Genomic DNA, 21,950 nt, shown 5'->3' with positions numbered 1-21,950 from the left:
CCAGCAGGTCGCTGGCCCATCAGTGCCACCTGGTCACACTTGTCATCTGCCTCAGTGGCAGCATCACTGAGAGTGTTGAGTGGAGCATTTGGATTCTTCTCCGTGTGGAGCTTTGCCTTGGCCTGTCATACGTTCTGACCCTCTAGAACCAGGCTGATTGGATCGATCTGGGTCAGTGCCTCGGGGAAAGAGGCAGGAGAGTCTGCGAGCCCTGCAGCGTGGAGTTAATGAGGAGATGAAGGGGCAGAGGAGGGAAGGGTCAAGTCATGAGGCACCTGAGAAACACTCCCGGGAAGCATGTGTCCAGAGCGCTGTGCCCTTCCCACCCCCTGTTCAGGGCAGGGGGACATCAGGGCCGCCCAGAGCACAGGGCGCGTGGCCTGCTCCTCTATTTCTCTCAGGCTCTCTCCTCTTTGCCCTTTGCCCTTTGCGGATCGGTGTGTGCATGCTCTGTGCCTCCATCTGTCTTTATCTCTGTATCTTCTCTGCCTGGCGTTTTCGTCTTCTGTCTCTGAGCCCCGCTCTCCTGCTGCCCTTCCAGAGTACGACTTGGAGCCCTGCGAGGAGCCCGAGGTCCCCGCCTACAGCATCCGGAAGGGCTTACAGTTTGGTGTAGGCGACACCTTGACCTTCTCCTGCTTCCCCGGGTACCGTCTGGAGGGCACAGCCCGCATCACGTGCCTGGGGGGCAGACGGCGCCTGTGGAGCTCGCCTCTGCCAAGGTGTGTTGGTAGGTGGTCACGTGCTTTCATTTTGCTTCACTAATGGGGTGGGCCCAGCCTTAGTCAATTGGCGTGAGGTGGTGGAACGCACACGGGCCGGGGGCCCAGCAGGCCTGGGTTGGAGGACCGCCTGCCTTAGCACAGTTACCTGCAGTGGGACTGGGGTGGCCTAACCTCCTCCTGCTCCAGCCTCCCTCTCTGGATGGGGCTGGAAACACCTGCTTCGTGGGCTGTTCCGCAGTCCTACCTGCCCTTTGTAAAGTGGACCCATAAAAGGCACTCAAATGAAATTGGCTTCCGTACCCTGCCTCCCACCCCTAGCACATCCCCAAGGCCTAGGATGCCTCTAGCAGAGAAACCTGGGTAGAGCACTGGTGGGGGGCGGGCTACAGGAAGGAGCTATGACCTTTGCCCATGGAGAGGCCAGTCTGGTGGAGTAGAGGGTGCTTGTACTAGTCTGAGGCAGGTGCTTGCTTTTGAGAATCCCTAGAAAGACTTCATCCATTCAGCTGGCGAGGAGAGAGGAGACGAGAGTTGGGTTCATTTACAGACCACCCACGCATGTCAGGCAGGCTTCTAGGTGCTGGGAATGCAGAGGTGAGCAAAACAGAGGCAGCCTCTCCATTCACGGTCTCGCATCCTGGTGGGGGAGATAAGCTATAACCCCATAGTTATGTAGTACGTCGGGCAGCTCTGAGGATTATAGAGAAGTTAAGTCAGCTTAGGAAGTGCTGGAGGTGGTTCTTTTTAAAAGAGTGGTCAGCAGAGGCCTCCCTGATGAGCTGACATTTTAGAAGATCGAAGGGGATTCAGGAAGCTAATCACTCAGCTATCTGGGAGAAGACAGAACAGGGCGGCAAGGCCCTGAGCCTTGAGGGGACAGCTCAGAGGCCAGTCTGGAGCAAGCAGCAGGGAGAACAGTAGATGATGAGAGTAGAGAGTCGGAACCAGGAGTCTGACCCAAGGCCCTGCCCTCCTCCCTGCCAGAGCTCCGGGCCTGGAGGTTGTGGGGAAACAGGGTGATCCCAGGGACAGTTGCTGACTGTCCGTCATTTATAAGGTTGATGGCTCTGCTTGCTCAATACTCACAGCGCGGGGCTGGGTGGCACACAGGCACGGTTAGTGGAGTGCTTACCACACTGGCTATCAGCTATGGAACTCGTGCTTAGAGTGAAATAGTACGTAAAACCCCAATACGTCAAACAAATAAAAGCGACACTGCACTGACTAGAACGCAGTCATTGTCTTAAGGGCCCAGGAGGTCAGCCTTGCCAGAGACAGCTCCATGGAGCCCTGGGGCTCTGCAGAAGACAGCTGTGAAAAGACTGGCAAGACGGGCTGGGCTCAGGCTGCTCAGGCTCAAGGTCAAGTCTCTGCTCTGCCTCTCAGCAGCTATCAGGTCTTGGAGAGGCCACCAAGCCTCAGCCCCAGCTGGAGATAGCAGTATCCAACTCACCGGCTTTATTCCAGATTAGATGACATCATTTGCATAAGCCACGAGGTGCCCTATCATTATCATCATTTCACCAATAACCCTTTTTATCATTACTTATTGATAACCAATATCCAATAACCTTTTATAATCTCAGAAAGGAAACAGTAATACAAACAGATGCAGAATTTTATTTTTGACCAATTAAATAATCCCAGAGTTTATCCTTTCTCCTGCCATCCCTCAGAGCATCTGCCCACCCCAACCCGGGCAGATAGTCAGACACACACGTGTCCCCCTGTGCAGGTTCTGTTTGTATCTGGCTGTTAGCAGCTCTTTTTTTCTCTGGGAAAATATTCTCAGCTAAGTGGTTCTGGGAGAGTTTTGCTTGAATGGGATTATCCAGGACCACAAATGCGCACACTCCTTTAAGCCTTTGCCCTTGATCTCATTGCATAAACTCATTCTTTAACTTATTATTCCAATTACTGTTTGTTCATGACACAGTATTTTCATTATTGTATTTTTCTTGTTTCACATGGTATTACTAATACCCAGCAATTACAATCACCTCTTAGAACCACCAGCTCTGCCGCAGAACCTCAGGCTGGAGGTCTCAGGGGAATGCCTGCTGGGGGAGGCTCCTAGCCGCCACGTGCACTGTGGGTATAAATTGAATGACTTAGCCACACAGAGTTCCAGGAACATCCCCAGCTGAGAAAGAAATGAGCAGCCCTGAGCTCTAATTCATGGTGTAATGGGGTGACACAGCCCCGACCTCGGGGACCCCTGAGCTTGATGTGGAAGCGACAGTCCGGACCCCAGAGGCCCCAGTCTGCCGCAGAGAGCATGGCCCTGTCCCTGGGAGCCCCCTTGTGATTGAGAAGACCTAACCCCCTGCCTCATGAGCCACAGGCTGATGGATAAGACACAGCCCCCGCCCTCAGCAAGCCCTCTTCTGACAGGCCAACAGGAGTCACGGATGCCTGAACCAGCAGCAGCACTTCCCAGGCATGTGACTGTTTGTTTCTCTAGAACATTTATTTACATGTTTCCACTTATGCTCGTGTTTGGCTTCTCAATGCATCTGCACAATCACCTCCCCTGTTACTTTGGAAACTCCCAGAAGCACATGCCATGTCCCTCCCTGGTGCCCAGGGCAAGGCCCTGGAAGGGGATCAGGCCCTGGTGGCTGGCCCTATCTAAAGCTCTCAACTCTGTTTCCCTCCTTATAAAGGTGTTGGGCATGTGGAGAGGAGGAGAGGGTTTTGCTGGCAGAGATGGGCCTATAGCTATTGTGCTGGAAACCAGGGGCCGGAAGGGGATCCAGTAATTTGCCAAAGCCCATGTTTAAGGGAAGCCAACTTTTAGGAACTAGATGGAAGGCAAGAGGCATCGGAAACAGGGAGGGCGCTGTGAACGTCAGGCAGCTAACACCTGCTTCCCAAGAAATGTCTTGGGGTTTCAGCCTGTCCCAGAGCTCGGGCAGTCAGGCCTCCAGTGGAAGCAGGTAAGCTGCATAGATTCACTTGGGATCAATGAGGAAAGAAAAGGAATAACACTTGTTGAGGGCCTACTATGTGCTAACCACTCCCCACATGCTCACCTGCTTTGTCATCAAATCTCATGCATTTATTTTCTAGTAGTCTTATGAGAATGGTATTATTAATTATTATTATTATTCAGATGAAGGCAGATGAAAAGGCTGAAGTTTAGAGAGTTGATATAAGTTGTCTGTCTGCCTCCAAACTCCATGCTAACCTCACTGTACCACATGCCTCCCCCTAGATGGAGGTAACTGGGTTGTGTCCCCAGAGGTGATGGAGAGCCACCCATGGGATGTGACTCAGTGATAAATGTCTGAATGTGCATAGCCCTCATCACTCCCTCCCCAAATCCCCACCAACATCTGAAGGCACCCAGAACATTTACATACTCTAAAGCATATCTACCTTCATTGTCAGCAGTCCCCAGGGTACCTGTCCACCTCTGTCCACCTAGTTTTATGCCCCAGCTCACACAGTCATCATGCACATTTGGTCCAGTTGCTGAATTTAGTGTACTGGGAAGCTAGATTTCTCCTCCCACACACACAATGGCTGTCTCAGTGTGTTTGGGCTATTCTAAGAAAATACTGTAGATTGGATAGCTTAAAAAAGCATTTATTTCTCACAGTTCTGGAGGCTGGAAAGTCCAAGGTCAAGGTGCTGGCATATCCAGTGCCTGGTGAGAGCCTGCTTCTGGGTCTGCAGATGGCAGCCTTCTTGTTGTATCCTCACATGGCGCTGGACTCTCCCTCTGCCTCTGAGGACATTTATCCCATCCTGAGGGCCCTACCATCAAGACCTCATCTAAACCTAATTACCTCTCAACGGTCAAACACTGGGGATTAGGGCTTCAACATATGGATCTGGGGTGAAACAAAAACATTCAGTCCACAGTAATGACTTACGTAAAGTCTTAGGAGACTGAAGCTGGTCCTGAACTGGAAAGAGCCCAGGGGGAAGGGCCCATTGGAAAAGTTGGGACTTCATGGTGGGACATGGTCACTGTCTTCAAGGGTTTAAGAAGCAGCCTTCAGGACCAGAGAACATACAGGGTGTAACTAAGCCTGGGAGAGGCTAGCTCTGAATGTTCCTGCATCACATGCTCCATCTCCATTGCCTTGGCCTAGAGCTCCAGGCTTAGAGTCATATTCCATTGAATATATGGTCAAATCAGTAGCCCATTGGTTGACCTCAGGGTGCTTCCTGCCAAGGATTATGCCTAGGAAAGGGACACCAGGGGGTGATTCAGAGGAAGCCGGCTTACTTGCTATACCAGCTTCAACGATTCAACAAATTCTCCAAATTATCCATATGTCCAGACAAGAAACAGACCTGCCATCTGGAGTCATATTTTAATATCCCTCCGAACCTAATTATTTTTAGGACTGTACATCTTCTGAGGTCTGTGTACTCCATATTCCTTCATTCATTCATTTGGCAAATATTTATTTTATAGATGATCTGGGCTGAGCCTTAGAAAATCATGGATTCATTGAGCATGACCCTGGCGCTCAAGTAACTTGCAGTCTGGGTGGGGGATCTAGACCAGTAATAAGCAACCAGGGTGCAGTATGGTAGATGCTGTGGTGGGGGAAGAACAGGGAGAGACTTCACAATTATTAAAGCCCCTGGGAAGCTGGCTGCAGGGTTCTCCAGCTACCTCCCCTTTCCCTTTTGTCCGCTGATGGCCACCCTGCCCAGGCACTGAGTGGGCACTGGTGATCTAGCGCTATGACCCAGCCCTGAAAGATCCTCAGTGCGGTGGAGGAGATAGAAATAAGTCAAGTAAAATGTAATAACTGCTATAAAGAAAGTTATGGGAACAATGCGGAAATAATGACTGATTCTGGAGGAGAAGAGACAGGTTTTTGAGAAGAGGGTGTGAACTCATTAGCCCTTTGAAAGAAACTGTTCCAGTGGGTCAGTGCTGCAACTTTCCCCAGAGCCTCAGGGGCCCTAAATTCCAGAACCAACAGGGTTGAGCCCTCAGCCCCCGCCTCTCCATGAATCCAGAGAGTAGATCTAAATTGCAAAGCACCAGGTTCTTGATCTTTTAAACAGGGATGCTCATGGTGCCTACCTTGTGGGGTTGCTTGTGGTGGCTAATCACCGAAATGATCCTTGGGAAGCTCAGGAGACGCTGGCAGTCGTATCCGATCGTGTCCTCTCTCTCTCAGTTCCCCTCCAGTACAGAAAGGCCTCATCTCTCCTCACTTGGCTGCCACCACCCTCCTGGCCCTCCTGTTGCTATGATACTTGGCCAGGTGTGGGGCGGCTGCTTCCCTACGCTGTGGAAGCAAAGGGTATTCGGCGGGCTTGGTGCAGAGACAGACAAACAGAATGGGAGAGAAAGAGAAGCCAAGCAGGATTGTAGGTGGGCAGGTGTTAAAAGGAAAAAGCCTTGATAAGCACGCAAATGGACAGATAAATAGGCGTTTTGGCAGGCAGAGAGGCAAACAGCTTGTCGTCTTTGTAAGGTTCTCCGGCGCTGTGAGTTGTTTGGGGGATGTCGCCGATGGGAGTTAATCTGTGATTATTGTGATTCTCTTTGCAGCCGAGTGTGGGAATTCAGTCACGGGCACGCAGGGCACGCTGCTCTCCCCCAACTTTCCTGCGAGCTACAATAACAACCACGAATGCATCTACTCCATCCAGACACAGCCGGGGAAGGGCATTCAGCTTAAAGCCCGGGCATTTGAGCTCTCTGAAGGGGATGTCCTCAAGGTAACCCTGATAGGTTTCCGAGCATGTATGTTATACACCGTACGCAAAAGTGTGGTCAACACTCACCTATTTCTGTGTGAATGATCCAAACTTTTCTTCCCTCCTGAGTGCCAAGATATTATCCTCCCTCACCTGGGAGAAAGTGAGAGGCAAAAGAGAAGGGGGATATGAGTACCCCAGAGCGTGCCTTTACGGTTTGCTCAGCAGCTGACTGCTCTCGAGGGCACATGTGATCGCTTATGGCTGACCGCGTAGCAAGAATATTGATAAACTCAGTTGGAGGTGCCAATGGGTCGTGTTTTCCTCTGTGAACTCTGACCATCAACCCAGATAATGAAGCGCTCGTAGAATATGTGTATGTGTGTGCACTAGAGTAGAGATGTTAGTGGATATAAATACATTTATGCATATGTTTCCACATGCGTGTGAATCTGTGTCTATGTATTTATTGGGTTTGAGGGATCTGTGTCTGTGCATACTTGTCCCAGTGTATTTGTGTGTGTGTGTGTATACATGCACTTGTGTATGCTTTGAGTATATGTTTGGTTCACGAGTAGGCTATTTCAGTAGCTTTGGTGTGTCATGATGATGGCAGTGGGGTTAAAGGAAATAGATTTAAGATACATGTAAAAGAAAGAAATGATAGGACTTGGGTCATAGAGATGAAATTGTTAAGACTCTGAGCATATGCATGGCTTGTATTTGTGTGTCTGTATGTGTGATTAAGAACGTATCTCCAATAATGTGTGGTGTGTGGGTGTGTGTAATCAAAGAGTTGACTGGAGAATTTATCAAAGAACTGCCTTAATTAAAGTGGGTTATTAGAAAAATCTCACAGAGTCTCCATTTTCATCCTAGGGCAATACATTTTTTTTGCTCATTCTAATACGGTTTTATTCCCTGTAGCCAGAGAAGGCCTGACATCAGAAGCACCGAGAGGTTACTACTCTGGAAAATCCAAAGAGAAACCATGAAATAGTGCCCATCCCTTAGGATTCTAACTAGCTGTGAGGAGTGTACTGTTCTTTTCATGCACAGATGATACTCCTGACCCACCCTCTGGAGGAGGAGGGGGTATGTGTGTGTGTGCTTGGAAGGTGTTTCTCACTTTTACGTAATTATCCTTGAACCCAAGTGGATGTACCCAGAAGCTGATCCTTTGGGACTGGGTATGCCTGAAATAGAACAGATTGTGGCAAAGTGGCCCAGTGGGGACTGGGGTCCTATCTTTGGCTTCTGAAGCTTTTCAACATCTGAGCACCTCAGGAGAACCTGGGACATGAGTAGGTACAGAACTGTTCTGGAAGTAAAAGAAACTCTTAGTTCTAGTTTCCCAAATAGGATTCTGAGCCGCCCAGCAGCACCATGAGCTGGAGCAGGACTTCTGTTTGAACCTGTCACTCTGGGACCTCGGCACAAATGTGTGCAGAAGGAGCCCAGAGCACCAGTCACCTCCAAGAGCATCTTGCCTTTGCCTTGATGTCATTGGCCCATCTACCAGAACACCGGCTTGTTCCTAGCCCCGAGGTCTTGCCTGTCCCTCCAAAGAAGCCCCAATGCAGCCCTGAATTCCTGACCAAGGAGACCTGACACCTCCTCCCACCTGTGTGCTGCCCAAGATGCAGTACTTGGTGTTTCTGACCAACCCTCCAAAGTGTCTACATAGTCTGTTTCTCACCCATGAAATGACTGTTTTCTTGCATTTGTGACCCCTGATCTGTTCCTTACTTTTGAAAACTATAAATGCCATAAACCTTGCCCCCACACACACTCTAGCTGTCTCCTAGCACCGCCAGATTTCTTTTGTTTTGGCCCCTGACATCGGCCAGACAGGAAGGCCCTCTAAATGCAGTCGTGCGGGACGACGCTGGGCGCCTGAGCCAGCGAGGCAGGTGTACAGCTGCGCTGAAGCGGCTGCAGCGACATGAAAACGCGGCGGTGCGGGCCCAGCGCCGGCAGTTAGGCAGGGGGCCTTCACACGCAACTTAAAGGAGTTCCCGGCGAGTGGAGTCCCAGAAACGGGCCCGCACCGAGACAGGGCCCGGTCACACGCCGGTTCACACAAGCGGCGTGCAATCCGCCCGTGGACTAGGGTGAGGAACCGCAAGGAAAAACGCGTCGAAGGCCCCCTAGCTTAGGAGACACACCACGACTGTGGGCAGGGGCCCCCTGGCTTAGAGGACACCACAGGACTGTGGGCAGGGACTGGATGTCAGTCCCACCAGCTCCTCTGGAAGTTCACTAGGTCTGAGAGACGGTACAGAGCCAATTCCCTCTCAGCGTGACATTCTGCATTTCATTTGTCTTTTCTTTTAATTTATTTTTATCGTTGAGAGTATCACAGATGCCCCCCCCCCCCCACTGGCTCTCGCCACCCCAGCTTCCACCGCGCTGTCTGTGTCCCTGGGCTCTGCATATACGCGTCTCAGTCCTTAGGTTACCCTCTCCCTGCCCCCTTCGCTCTGCGCTCCGTTAGTCTGTCCGTGCTTCCATGTCTCTGGATCTGTTTTGTTCGGCGTTTGTCATTTGTCTTTTGTTGACAAGCCAGATACAGCAGAGCAGTGCCGCGCTGGTACCTCAGGAGAGCGGTCAGGCTCATTAGAGAGGAGGCTGCCACGGCATCGCTCTCTCCCCCCCCTCCCTGTGTCTCACACACACACACACACTCAGGCACACACGCGAGGCCAACTCTCCTGCTCACCCCCAGACTGCTGCACCCCGGCCCCCCTCTGCAGCGGCGCCCGGCAGGAAAATCACCGGGTGTGTGTGAACGTTCAGGGGGCCGGAGGAGGGGACCTGTCTGAGCAGCCAGAGCTAATTGCCCCTCTAAGCAACAAAGGAGAAAACAAAACTTTACAGCTCCTAATTTGTATTCTTAACAAGATTTGAGGGAATATTATATTGATGGCACAAAAACAGGCAATAATGAAAACAGAGCAATCTGAGATGAGGAAAGATTGAATGGAGATGAAAAACATGATCTCCCAATTAAAAGTGGAGCGGAGGCAATGAACGGAAGACGGCGAACCGCAGAAAAATGAAATTAGTTTATTATAAGATAAATTAGAGGGACTCTTCCACATCTCATAAGGAAATGAAAAGGAAGATTCTTTTATATTAATACAATGTACAGCCAATCCACAGTAAAACTTTATGTGCCAAATAACATAGCGTGAATAAATTAACTAAAACTGCAGAAATGTAGAAAATTTTAATAAAGTTACAGTCACCACGGGAGATTTTAATAGACCTCTCTCACTCTCTGGCATATCACCTGGTTAAAAATAAGTCAGGGTTTAGGCAGCTTGAATAGTGTAACAGAATAAATCGAAAGAAAACAGGAGAAAAGTGCTTTTAAAGATAAAGGTGAAGTGACTAAAAAGTAAAAAAAAAGCAGTTATCAACAAAACCACCTGTTTCTCTGAAAACTTTAACGCAATAGACAACCTGGCAGGACGGATCAAGGAACGAAGAAGTCACAAATAGACAATATTAAGGATGGAAGAAGGAACAGAGTCATAGATATAGTAGAGCTTATGAAAATAATAAGAAAATATTTGGGGACAGCTATAGGCCAAGCTATCTGAAAGCTTAGATGAAATGGAATTTTTTACAGATAAAAGTACTAACATCAAGAAAAAATATGAATAAACCAATAAATCGGAATTCCCCCTTATCTTCCTCAAAGGCCCCGGGCCTAGACCATTTTGCAGCTGACAACTTCAAGGAGCAATTAGCCCCTGAAATAACCAAACTCTCTCAGAAAAGGAAAACATCGGGATCCACCTCCCAACTCATTTTATTTAAATGAGGAACAAGGGGAAACACTGGCATCAAGCTGGATAAGGGCAGCGTAAGAACAGAAACCATTAGGCCAGCCTCACCTTGACCAGAGGTCTAAAACTCCTAAATGCAATATATTGAATCTGCCTGGGTATTAAGACAAAACTGGCTAAGAGGGATTGATTCCAGGAATGTGAGGATGTGTCATTAGGAAAGCTCATGATGTTATTTATTGGACAAACCCTATGAAATTGCCATTTTTGTAGGTCAGAACGGATTGAATATTGGCAATTTCATGCATGTGGTTCAACCTAATATCCTATAAACAGAAGGGGAAAATACATGATGCTGCCAATCAATGCCCCCAAAATGTCAGGTAATGAAATTATATGTCATCCATGATTTTAAAAAATATCTCATACCACCATGGGCAGAACTTTCTTCATCTGTTAAAAAGTTTCTGCACCTCCAGCAAACATTATTCTTAATGACAAAGCTTCCTAAAGATACCCAGTTAAGGCAGGACTAAGACTAGTACTTCTCCTATCGCCAGTAGTATTCAGCATTATAGTGCCTCTCCAAGCCACTGTAATTATACCACCACCACCCCAAAAAGAAGAAAAAAAGAACAAAGAAGCTATAAAAATTTGAAAGGAATATATAAAATGTCTCTTATTTGGAAAATACAAAAGAGTCAACTGATAAACTATCAGAACCAATGAGATAATTTGGTGTTTCTACAACCAGTTCAAACATAGTCGGGGGGGCGGGCGGGGAAGATCTCATTCATAAAAGAAACAAAACTAATAAGACACCTCGAAATAAGCCTAACCAAAAATGTGCATAATCTTTACTGAGAAAATAAAAGCTTATTTTGAAGGACATTAAAATAAATGTAGTGAGGTTTCATGTTCGTGGATGAACAAAAGGTATGAACAGGCCATTCACAGAAGAGCAGAGTACAGTTGCTGATAAACTTATGGCAAGATGCTCAACCTCAGTGATAATCAGGGACATACAAATTAAAACAAGGTACCATTTCACACCCGTCAAATTGGGAAAAAGTAAAATGCCAGAAAGTACTAAGTGTTGGCGAGGCTCTAAAGTGGTGAAAACCATCATTGTTACTGAGATGAAACTGGTATTACTCTTGGGAAAGCGATCCGACAACATCTAACCAAGCTGGAGACGTGCCTTCCCTGCAACCAGCCTCTCTGTTCTAGGTGTGTGTCCTGGAGAAACTCCAGTCCACGAGCGCAGCAGCAGTGGCTGCATTGTCTGTCACTGTGTGTGAAAAGCTATCCATTTAGCGTATTTATTTTCAAGCCACCCATCTTGCCGAACTGTCAGATGTAATGGTACATGTATATCAAAACATCAAGTTGCATACCTTAATTATATACAGTGTTTATTTGTCACGTCAAGAGAGCTGAAAAATAAAAACATCTGATGGGAGGGGAAAGAAGAAGGTGAGATATAGCAGGTGTGCATAGATTCTTCTGGATTTCTCAAGGGGACGCTCCCATCACCTGTATGTAATAATGAACCAGACCATCGAAGCAATCTTCTTATATACAAGCAATATTCTGTTAGGATATAAATGTATACAGACACCCAGTTCCCAATAGCAATCAAAAATATAAAAATATCCAGGAATAAATAGAGAATTTTACAGAGAGATATAAAAGAAAACTTGATTAAATGGAGCCAGATACTGTGTACGTGGCTAGGGAAATTTAATACTGTATAAATGCTTTTTTTTTTCTTAATTCATACATTTATTGTTAGTCAGAATTACACAAGTTGTTGTTGTTTTCTCTTGTGGGGAGGGCTTTGTTGTTTTTAATTTGAGAAAATTCTTTTTGAGTGTATCTAGAAGAATAAATATGGGAGAATATTTTTTTAAGGTAAAAGAAGAGCAAATGAGGGAGCACTTGGTGCCCTACTGAATGTTTATACTATAAAGCCACAGTAATTAAAACAGTATGGGTCATGCACAGGAATAGACAAATAGATTAATGCAGTAGACTAGAAAGTTGACAGACAAAACCAAGTTCATATAACTATGCATGTGATAATGGTAGGTTTAGAATGGGTGGTGGGTGAATTTTACAAGCAGGGTTTGGTTACATGGCTAATCAAACAGGGGAAAAAAGGTGGACTCCTATATCATATGCCAAAATAAATCCAGGTGGATTTAAGGACAAAAGTACTAGAAGAAAACATTGGTTTATTTATTTATCATACATTTCTTGAATTCCTCTTATGTGCCAGGGCACACATTCTGCACAGTGGTGTGTGAATAATTATATTGGGGCTTGGGAAATATCTGCAACTATTTAAATACCATTAAAAAATATTTAATGATTTGAAAGATATGTACATTATATTAAGTGAAAGAGCAGCTACCATATAGCATCTATAGTTTGATCTTGTATTTATTTTAAAATAAGCATAAGGAAAGATAAAGCATAGAACAAAGCCTAGAAAGACAGTCACCAAAATGTTATGAGCGCTGAAAGCTGCTTTTTTTTCCTTGGGGCTTTTCTGTTTTATAAGTTTTCTGCAATGAGTATTTTATCATAATGACACTTAGTAAGAACATTTTTGTTCTTAATGAATTGGGATGAATTATGCTTTGAAAATCAGGAAAAAGTCCTGTTCCCATTATAGTTTTATTAATTAAAAACAATTTCTTACTACCACCATATATCTGGTAAGTGTTCAAGTTTCTAAGGATCTCATAAATGTCATCATATTTTTTAAATGTACAGTGTTTTTGAATCAGGATCCAGATAAAGTGCACACATTTGATTAGTTACCTCGTGTGTTTTTTTTAATCTATAGGTTTCTGTATCTCTTTTTACCCCCTCACTTGTAATTCACTTGTCAAGGAAGTCGGATCATTTTGTCCAGTGGAATTTTTCATGTTCTGGATCTGCTGACCCCATTCCCAGAGTATCATTTCATGTGTTCCTGTGTCTTCCATATTTCCTGCAAGTTAGAAATTGAACCCAGTGGCTTGATCTGATTCAAAAAAATTTTTTTCCAGCAAAATGACTCCATAGGTCGTGGTGCATCTTCCATCAAGTGCATAATACCTGGTTGCCTCTCTTATTGTGATGTTAGCAAATACTGACGATGAATGCCTGATCAGTTCATTCCAATATAAGTTTTAATGGGTAAAAACACTTGTATAACAATTGGGCTGCAGCAGTGGGCTAAGCCCTTTGCACGGGGGCCATCTGTGTGAATGTTGGAACCCGGAATTCTCTCCATCTATCAGTGATATGAAGCCATTGCACATAGGATCTGGAAGCAGACGTGAGGCTCCCGGGGGCCTAAACAAATCTCTAACATACAGCACTGTTAGCTTGAAGGATGGCTTCCTTTAGAAAGCTTTGCCTCATAAATAGTAGAATGGAAATATTGTTCCAATTTGCTGGCAGCTGGCACCACATCCTGTGCCATGCACAAATATTCATCGCCCACCCATAGATCCCATCTTTGATATTTACCAAGGCACCAGGGGGTCCCTCACTCAATCACAACTTCTGTTGTTATTTGTACAATTATCTGGAAAGGAGCAGCAACCTCGCAACCTGGGAAGCCAGTTCATTATTCTGATGATTGTTGACTTTGCTGGTGCTCAGAAGTTCAGGGGACAGATGGGAGTCAGGGAAGCCAGCTGCCTGCGCAATTCCACCCCTGGCAAGCCCAGCAGGCCCTCGCCGGAGCCCTTATTTTAGGAGAGAAGGAGCAGAGGCTGAGCTTGGGAACGGGAAAGGCACCATGACACACTGGTCATCTCAGCACCATCCTGCCTGGATCCCAGGGCCATGTCCAGCGAAGTGGTCAAGACTGAGGCCACTGCCACAGCGGGGTGGGGCCCGGCAGGAGGACAGGTGTCTCATCTCCTGAAAGGACAGGATCAGCGTCTAGCGATGCAGAGATGCCACATGCTTTCGGCGTGCCTGTCTGCAGAAACAGATGGCTTAGGCAGTCAGCCAGCCCCAACCTGGCCTCCCCAGGCTGCTGAAGATTAAGCTGGTGCCATGTGGGGGTTGAGGGGACAAGAGCAGATCTTACTGGAAAGGTTAGAACAGCAGTCAGTTCCTAGGGACGGGATCCACACTGAGATGGGCTGGGCTCAGAACTGACACCAAGCAGAGTCGAGAGGGGCCCGTAACTCGCTCAGTTGCTGGCTCCGCTCTGCCATCTCCCTTGCACCTCGTGACTCACTGCCCCTAACAGTTGTTATCGCTGTTGAACTCCGGGGATGTGGGCTGTGGGGCGAGAGGCTGTTGTTCAAAATAAGGTCATGCTGATGATGCTGGGTTGGGGTCTCCCCTGTGTCCAGGTCTATGATGGCAACAACAACTCAGCCCGTTTGCTGGGGATGTTCAGCCGCTCAGAGATGATGGGGGTGACTTTGAACAGCACATCCAGCAGCCTGTGGCTTGATTTCATCACCGATGCTGAGAACACCAGCAAGGGCTTTGAGCTGCAGTTTTCCAGTAAGTCTTTCCTGCATCTGAGTGGACAATAAGTCGGGCTTCCCTTGGTGGGGAGGTGGGACTCTGGGTCCTCATTTATGACGAGGTTTGGTTTGCTCTAACTGGCACCTGCTTAGTTGCTTGTTTCCTCTTAAGACATTGGACCTGGGATTTGGAAAAGCTGCCACTTTTTAAACCACAGCTCTATGCTTTAAACTGGTGGTCAACTGAGTTGAGAGCATACCTTTTAGTCACTAATACTTTAAAAATAATAAACAATGAGCCTTTTAATTAAAGCTGCCAGAGATAGCCTTTGCTACTCACGGCATTTATAAAATAATATTCAGCAACAGCCCAGCGTAAAAAGGTGCCAACACTAATGTATAATTGCATTTGTTTTTACCACTCCCTAAAGAGCTGAGTCTTGATTCTTTCCCTCTTTTTTCATGATTTTAACTTTCTTCTCCTGGGATTTTGAAAATGGAAAGCACCCAGGTTTGTAGGCATACCTGGAGTCCTTGGGGGTCGCATCCCTGTGCTTTGGTTTTCCTGCCATTTTATTCATTTATTTGAGCTTCTACTTGCCCAGTAGATACAAAGAAATGCGCTTTTAGAGACTATTTTAAATCCCGTGAGTACCCACCCGCCTGTGAGTGAATAAATAGCATGTGTTGGGGCCTGTGTGGCTGCTACAGAGGCTGAAGTGCAGGCTCCTGCTTCAACACGGTGGACCACGAGAGCGCGGTGCTCGGTAAAGTAGCCGGTCACCAAAGGCCACGCGTTACACGATCCATTTACAGGAACTGTCCAGAGCGGGCGAAGCCACCGAGACAGAAAGAAAACCAGGGCTGCCCGGGGCTGAGGGTTGAGGGGAGTGTGGATGGCGTGTGGATGGGCTTCTCTTTGAGGTGATGGGAATGCCCTGCTGTCGATTGTCTCGACCGGCGCACAGCTCTCTGAAGTGCTGAAGATACTCGATTGTACACTTTAGAGGGTGGATGTTTAGCGTGTGAATTATTTCTCAATAAGTCTGTTAGAGAAAACACATCCAGTGACTCCACTCAAGCTCCGTCTCCCTGGGCTCTTGGCCGGCTGGCGGAGGGGTCAGGCCTGTCACAGCGGGTGGATCAGTGGGAGAGGGTTAAGTAGAGTCATCTTCGAGTTCCACTTCTGTCATCCGAGATTGCATGACTTTGGAACAATGTATTTAACCTTCCTAAGTCGATGTTCTCAGTTGTAAAATGCACATAATTATACCTTCCTGTAAGACTCCTGTTAATAACAAATGAGAGACAGCGCGGGAGGCACCGCATCATAGGAGCTCTGCGAAGGTCTCCTTCGCCGGCCTTTTCTATAGAGCGCATGTAAGCAGGACATAATTGAGGTTTGAAACGTACAGTTAAAGTGACTTTTCCACATTACACTATCCCATCAGAAGGTCTCCGTGAACACAGTTGAAAGAACAGCTCCCACTAGCAGCATGCTATGGGGGCAAACAAAAGAAATGGGAAGTTCAAACCCTGTGCCTGAAAACAATGCAGAGCTATCCTGGGAGAAATAACGAAGACCATTTCCATATAGCATCGGGGGAACGAGTACCCCGTAATACACCCTCACCTGAGCACAGCAACACGACGGCCCTGAGCAGAACCCATCAGAGCCTGGAGACGCATGCCCGTGGCTCCCTCAAGGAAACGGGCCCTGAAGGAGTGTGGATTCTGCCCAACGGGTCTTGCTCACCCTGTCTTTTCTTGCCTCACCAGGTTTTGAACTCATCAAATGTGAGGACCCAGGAACCCCCCAGTTCGGCTACAAGGTTCATGACGGAGGCCATTTCGCAGGGAGTTCTGTGTCCTTCGGCTGTGACCCTGGGTACAGCCTTCGGGGCAGCGAGGAGCTGCTGTGCCTGAGCGGAGAGCGCAGGACCTGGGACCGGCCTCTCCCCACCTGTGTCGGTAAGAGGCCTCTTGCTTGCCAGTGTCACACATTTAGCAAGTCACGCCCTCAGAATCGTAATGCTGGGGTCAGAGAAGAGGGAGGAGAGTGGATTAGAAAAGAGGAGGTGGAGCTTTTGCCCAGGTCCCAGGGGTTCCTGCAACACCAAGACTCAAATGAGTCTCTGGGTCACGCTGGGCCTCTGTTTCTCTACTGGCAAAAAAGGGCTCGAGCTTCCTTTTCTAGGGGATGTTGAAAGAAAGGGTAAGGTCATGAACCATCTTCTACCTCACTCTTAGGAAAGACTAGAACAGTGAACTAGCATCTCCTGAAGCCCATAGTGCAGCAGTAGGGAACCTTTTTTCTGCCAAGGGCCATTTGGATATTTATAACATCATTCTCAAGCCATACAAAATTATCAACTTAAAAATTAGCTATAAAACTCCTAGATTTATTGAATTTCAAGTCCCACCAGCAGTTGCCTTGGCAGGGCCAGACCAGACGGCACGCCAGCCTGACGTTCCCCACCCCTGCTGTAGTGCTCCCAGAGTGTCAGCAGAGGCTCTCGGGAAGCTTTATCTGTGTGCCACAGGACAAGGGAAGTCTGATCCAGGTAGAAGTGTGAAGCTGACAAAATGCATCATTCTGTCTGTCTGGCCTTTCCACTTTCACCGCCCAGCTCCCTGCACACTACCCTCCCTGCTGACCAGGATTCCCACACACTGCTGTGTCCTGCTCCCCACCCCCAAATACCAGGCCTGCCCCCCTCTCCATCCCTGTCCCCGTGTCCCACAACCTCAGTGTGTCTGCGGCACTGGCTAATCTCATAAGAACAAAACTCCCACTGGGAAAGCATTTAAGTGCCTACCAAGAGCTGTGTGACAGAATTGGTGCCACCGTACCTTTGAGTGTGTGCGGAGGCAGAGAAAAACAAAAATAAAGAAAAAAGCACCTCCCTGCCCTGGGGGAGCCCATACTCTAGCGAGAACAGACACATAAACAGATCGTTAATAATACAGGATAAGCTCTGTAAAAAGAGCGATGTGCAGAGTGTTGGAGGGCGTGAGAAAGGTTTGCATAGGAGGTGATGTCTCTGTTGAGACTTTGAAAGATGGGTGAGAATTCACCAGCAGGCATAGTGGGGTGGGGAGGGGGCCCTTCCCCCTGGGCACGTGTGAGGGCTGGCAGGCAGTGCAGACCAGCATGGCAGGAAGTGTTAACGGCCAATATTCTGTTCCCCTAGACCAGTACATTTTAACAGGAGCTTCAACACTGTTAGACAGCAGTGTCCAAAGGCAAGGCGAGGACTTTACATCCGCCAGGCCAGGGTAGTGGCTTCTCCGTGGCCTCTAGAGTCTTCCTCTGTGTTTCAGGCTGAATCAGTCTGCAGTCATGCCCATCTCTGTCTTTATTCCCTCCTTTCACTCATGTGCCAGGCTCTGCACTAGGCCCTAGGAAGAGAGGAGGGCAGGTCCCAGGCCAGCGAGGGAGACACATGCACACACAGACACTGGTGGGATGCCATGGGCAAGCCAGAGCGAGCGAGATGTGAAGGAGAGGCGATGAATCTCCCTGAAAGACAGTCATTTGCTCTGCAGAAAGGATGCACTGTAGGTTCTTTTGAATTATCAGAGTTGCCAGTCGGACTGAACTTCAAGGACCCACTCAGGCAGTGCTGGTGAGAGTATTTATACTTTGAATCTCAGAGGCCTTCCCCGCTGAGACTCCCTAGGGCCCACTCTGGGGAGTGAGGCTGTGTATTTGGGATTGTGGGTGTGTATTTTTACACACATCACGTTGTTTAGTCTTTATCGCAGTCTGCCAGCAATGACTGCTATAACTTAAACATCCAGATGTTTGCTTCAATGATGGGAGCAGCCAGGGCTCTAGGAGGGGAAGAAGGGGAACTGGGAAGAGTAGAATCCAGTGGTCTTGGTGGTGAATCTGCTGCAGGCCGGCCACTGGGCCTCTGCTGCCCACCTGCCAGTCCCCGGAGAAGGTGACCCGTGAGAAAGGCAGCAGCGTGTCCTTAGGAAGTGCTGCCGCTCCAAACACTTTCTCCAAGGCCCAGGGGCTTCTCCATCTGGAATATCATGGAAAGAGGCTTTAGCCAAGGACATGGGTCATTTCCTGCCACCGTTTTAGCTACCTCCTCTGCATGTGGGGCCAGACAGGCTTCCTGTCCACAACTTAGGGTCCATCTCTCTCTCCCCACCCTGCTTCCTGCTATGGGCCCATCCAGCCCTGCGTCTTTTAGCCGTGTTAGCGCCTCCCGTCCCAACAGCGCCACAGAGGGAGGACTCCGGGTGAGGCTTGAGCAGAGAATCTGGCCTCCTGAGCAGGCTCACTGACAGAGGACCCCCTCCCCAGCCCTGGCTCACTGGTCCCATGTCCCGCCATGGCGCTTAATGAGTCCTTTGTAGCAACAGGTGAAGATCGGTCCTCCCTTTGTGACTTTCACCCCATCTCCTGTTCCTTCCAGGATCTTGTGCATCAGTCATTCCCTTTCCTGAAAAGCTTTGCAATAAGTCTCCTCCCCTTAACTTCCATTCTGCCTCGATTCAGACCTTTATAGTAATTTGCCTGGGAAGCAATAAGCTTTTTTTCATTCATTTCATCATCCACCCGTCTATTCATTCAATAAACATTTATGAAAACATCTTTCATGTGCCAGACACCATACTAGGCACTTGGTATGCAAACATGAGTAAGACGAGGTTTCTGCTGCCACGGAGCTTAGTCATGTGAAGGAGATGGACATGATAATAGCACGCTGCACGTGCTGTGATAAAATCTGTTTGTGCACCATATGCATGCACCACATTTGTTTTCCATTGATCAGTTGATGGACATGTGGGTTGTTTCCAGTTTGGGGTTATTATGACTGGTGCTGCTGTGATCATTTGGGAACAAGTTTTTGTGTGAACATATGTTTTCATTTGTGTATATATCTAAGAGCGGAATGGCTGGAGTCATATGGAAACTACATGGAGCATTTTAAGGAACTATGAAACTGTTTTCCAAAGTGGCTGCACCATTTTCCATTCTCGCCAGCTATGGATGAGGGTTCCAGTTTCCCCTCATCCTCACCTACACTTGTTAGTGTCTGTCTCTTTCACTTTAGCCATCCTTGTAGGTATGGAGTGGTATCTGATTGTGATTTTAATTCGCATTTCCCTAATGACTGCTGATGATAAATACCTCTTCAGGTGCTTCTTTGCAGAAATGTCTGTTATTCAAATCCTTTGCGCATTTTTGAATTGGATTGTTTGTCCTTTCATTGTTGAGTTGTAGGAGTTCTTTGTAGATTCTGAATACAAGTCCCATCCAGGGATAGTCTCTATGCAGAGCTCAGCCACCTGGAATGAATGGGAGGGACTCGGGGACATAGACAAGAGGAAGCACCAAGTCATCGCTGGCAGCACAGGCCACCCCATGAAGCTCACTCTCACTCTTTTGGGATTTCTTTCAGCTGAGTGTGGAGGGACAGTGAAAGGAGAGGTGTCGGGGCAGGTGCTGTCACCTGGCTATCCAGCTCCATACGATCACAATCTCAACTGCATCTGGACCATTGAGGCCGATGCCGGCTGCACCATTGGGTAAGTGTCCAGGCTGGCAAAGTGACCGTTGCCAGTTGTCCAGGGGAGCCATCCCCAGGCCACTCAGCTAGTAGCTGGTCCTGCCCCCATCACCTGGAAGCCCTTGTGATCGACAGTGGTCATTGTGATCCCAGGCTTGGGCTTGGCCCATGAAGAACCTAGAAAGGCCAGGCTCAGCCTCACACAGCTGCCATCCAAGTTCGCCCAACTCTGGTCTAGATGGCACAGTTAGGGCAGAGCAACTGAGGGCACAGGCTTGGCGTAATGCAAAGCCCAGTTTGAACCCCAGCCCCGCCGCTTCCTGTTTGCATGACCTTGGCTAAGTCCTTTACCCTCTGAGCCTTACTGTCTCCTTCTGTACTGTGGTTATATTGCCGGCTTCTCAGGATAAAGCACTTAGAAGTTATGTGCCTTGTGCTCAGCACAGTACTTGGGACATAGTCAGTATTTAACGGTGGTTCTGTGGTTATTGCTCTGACAGCAGTAAGTCAGCTTGTAGCTCTATGAGCCCAGATCGCTTCCCTTCCTTGGTCTGAGTTTCTTCATCCATAGATTGAGGACAAAAATTCTTATGGTTTAGGGTTGTAGAGGGGAATTGCAAAGGCCAGGGGGGGAAGGAGGGAGAGAGGGAGGAGGGGGAGGGGGGAAGGAAGGTTGGCTCAGGTGTAAAGATAATTGCGTGACTAGTAGATCCATGGTAGTCTCTCAGTAAATATTAAATGAACAGTGAGTGAATCGAGAGCATGACGACTCTTTTACTTTAGTGTTCAGGTATGCAAATCAGGAGGAGGTCTTCCTCCTTTTCTACCTGAGAGCATTGCTCATTCATTCACTTCATTCATTCAGGTAACAGCTGTCTGTCTGTCTGTCTGAACATCTGGCAGTGCCTGTGCGAGGTGCTGGCATTGTATAGGTGAATGAGACCCTGTCACTGTTCAGTATGTACAGAGCAAGGAGGTGACATAAGGAGGAGGGGGGATGAAAGGCAGGACAGGAGGGGACCGGGGAAGCTGTCCTGGAAAAGGTGACGCAAGTGCTCTCCTGATGGATGAAGAGGGGCTTGTCGGGTGGCCGAGGAAGAAGGTTGGGAGGAGGGGAAGAGCCTTCTGGGCCAAGGAATTGACCCAGGTGGTCAGGCTCGAGCTGGAAATGGGTCCACGTGGCGGGATTGTCGCCTGCACTGTGGTGGGGGGTGGGGAGCAGTGGGAGATAAAGCTGGGGGAGCCTGCCGCGGCCAGAGCATGGGGCCCCAGGGCTGTGCCGCTGGGTTTGCACCTGTCCTGGCAGCCTTGTGGAGAAGGGGCTCGACTGGGTCCGGGAGCCCCGTGAGGAAACTGCCTCCAGACTGTGGTTGGGGTGAGGAGGCCTGAACCTCGGCAGTGGCAGTGGGGATGGAGGGGAAGGGACAAATTCGGGAGATGTGTAAGCGGTCCCACCGGCTGGTCTCACTCTCCTCGTAAACATGGAAATTGAGGCTTCTTCTGTTTCCCATCCTTTGTTGTGTAGCACACACTGTGTAGACGATCAGACACGTGAAAAGAACAGTACCCCAGACCCTGCAGACCTACCACCCAGATGCAGCTATTGCGAGTATTTTGCCATATTTGCTCCCTGTCTTTGTCCAGTTCTGTCCATCCTTTTTCTTTTTTCTAAATCACTCGAAAGTACATTGTGGACATCATGACACTTCATTCCTAAGTACTTGGCAGCAT

The 21,950-nt window shown here is 48.3% G+C and overlaps 1 protein-coding gene across 1 annotated transcript in view; it reads left to right on the top strand.

Annotated features, from left to right (window-relative positions):
- CSMD2 (CUB and Sushi multiple domains 2) overlaps window positions 1-21,950 on the top strand; it is a gene marked incomplete at its 5' end in the record, with an annotated part of 488,286 nt that overhangs the window by 343,312 nt on the left and 123,024 nt on the right. The window contains 5 exons of the mRNA XM_081146285.1: window positions 542-730; window positions 6,256-6,425; window positions 14,569-14,725; window positions 16,468-16,659; window positions 20,112-20,238. Of these exons, the coding sequence (XP_081002411.1) occupies window positions 542-730; window positions 6,256-6,425; window positions 14,569-14,725; window positions 16,468-16,659; window positions 20,112-20,238 (835 nt within the window). The remainder of the gene's footprint in view (window positions 1-541; window positions 731-6,255; window positions 6,426-14,568; window positions 14,726-16,467; window positions 16,660-20,111; window positions 20,239-21,950) is intronic.

Source organism: Miniopterus schreibersii (genome assembly GCF_964146895.1).
Source record: "Miniopterus schreibersii genome assembly, chromosome: 8".
Taxonomy (NCBI): domain Eukaryota; kingdom Metazoa; phylum Chordata; class Mammalia; order Chiroptera; family Miniopteridae; genus Miniopterus; species Miniopterus schreibersii.
The sequence above is the reverse complement of the archived record's forward strand: the minus strand, read 5'-3'. Positions and strand labels throughout refer to the sequence as shown.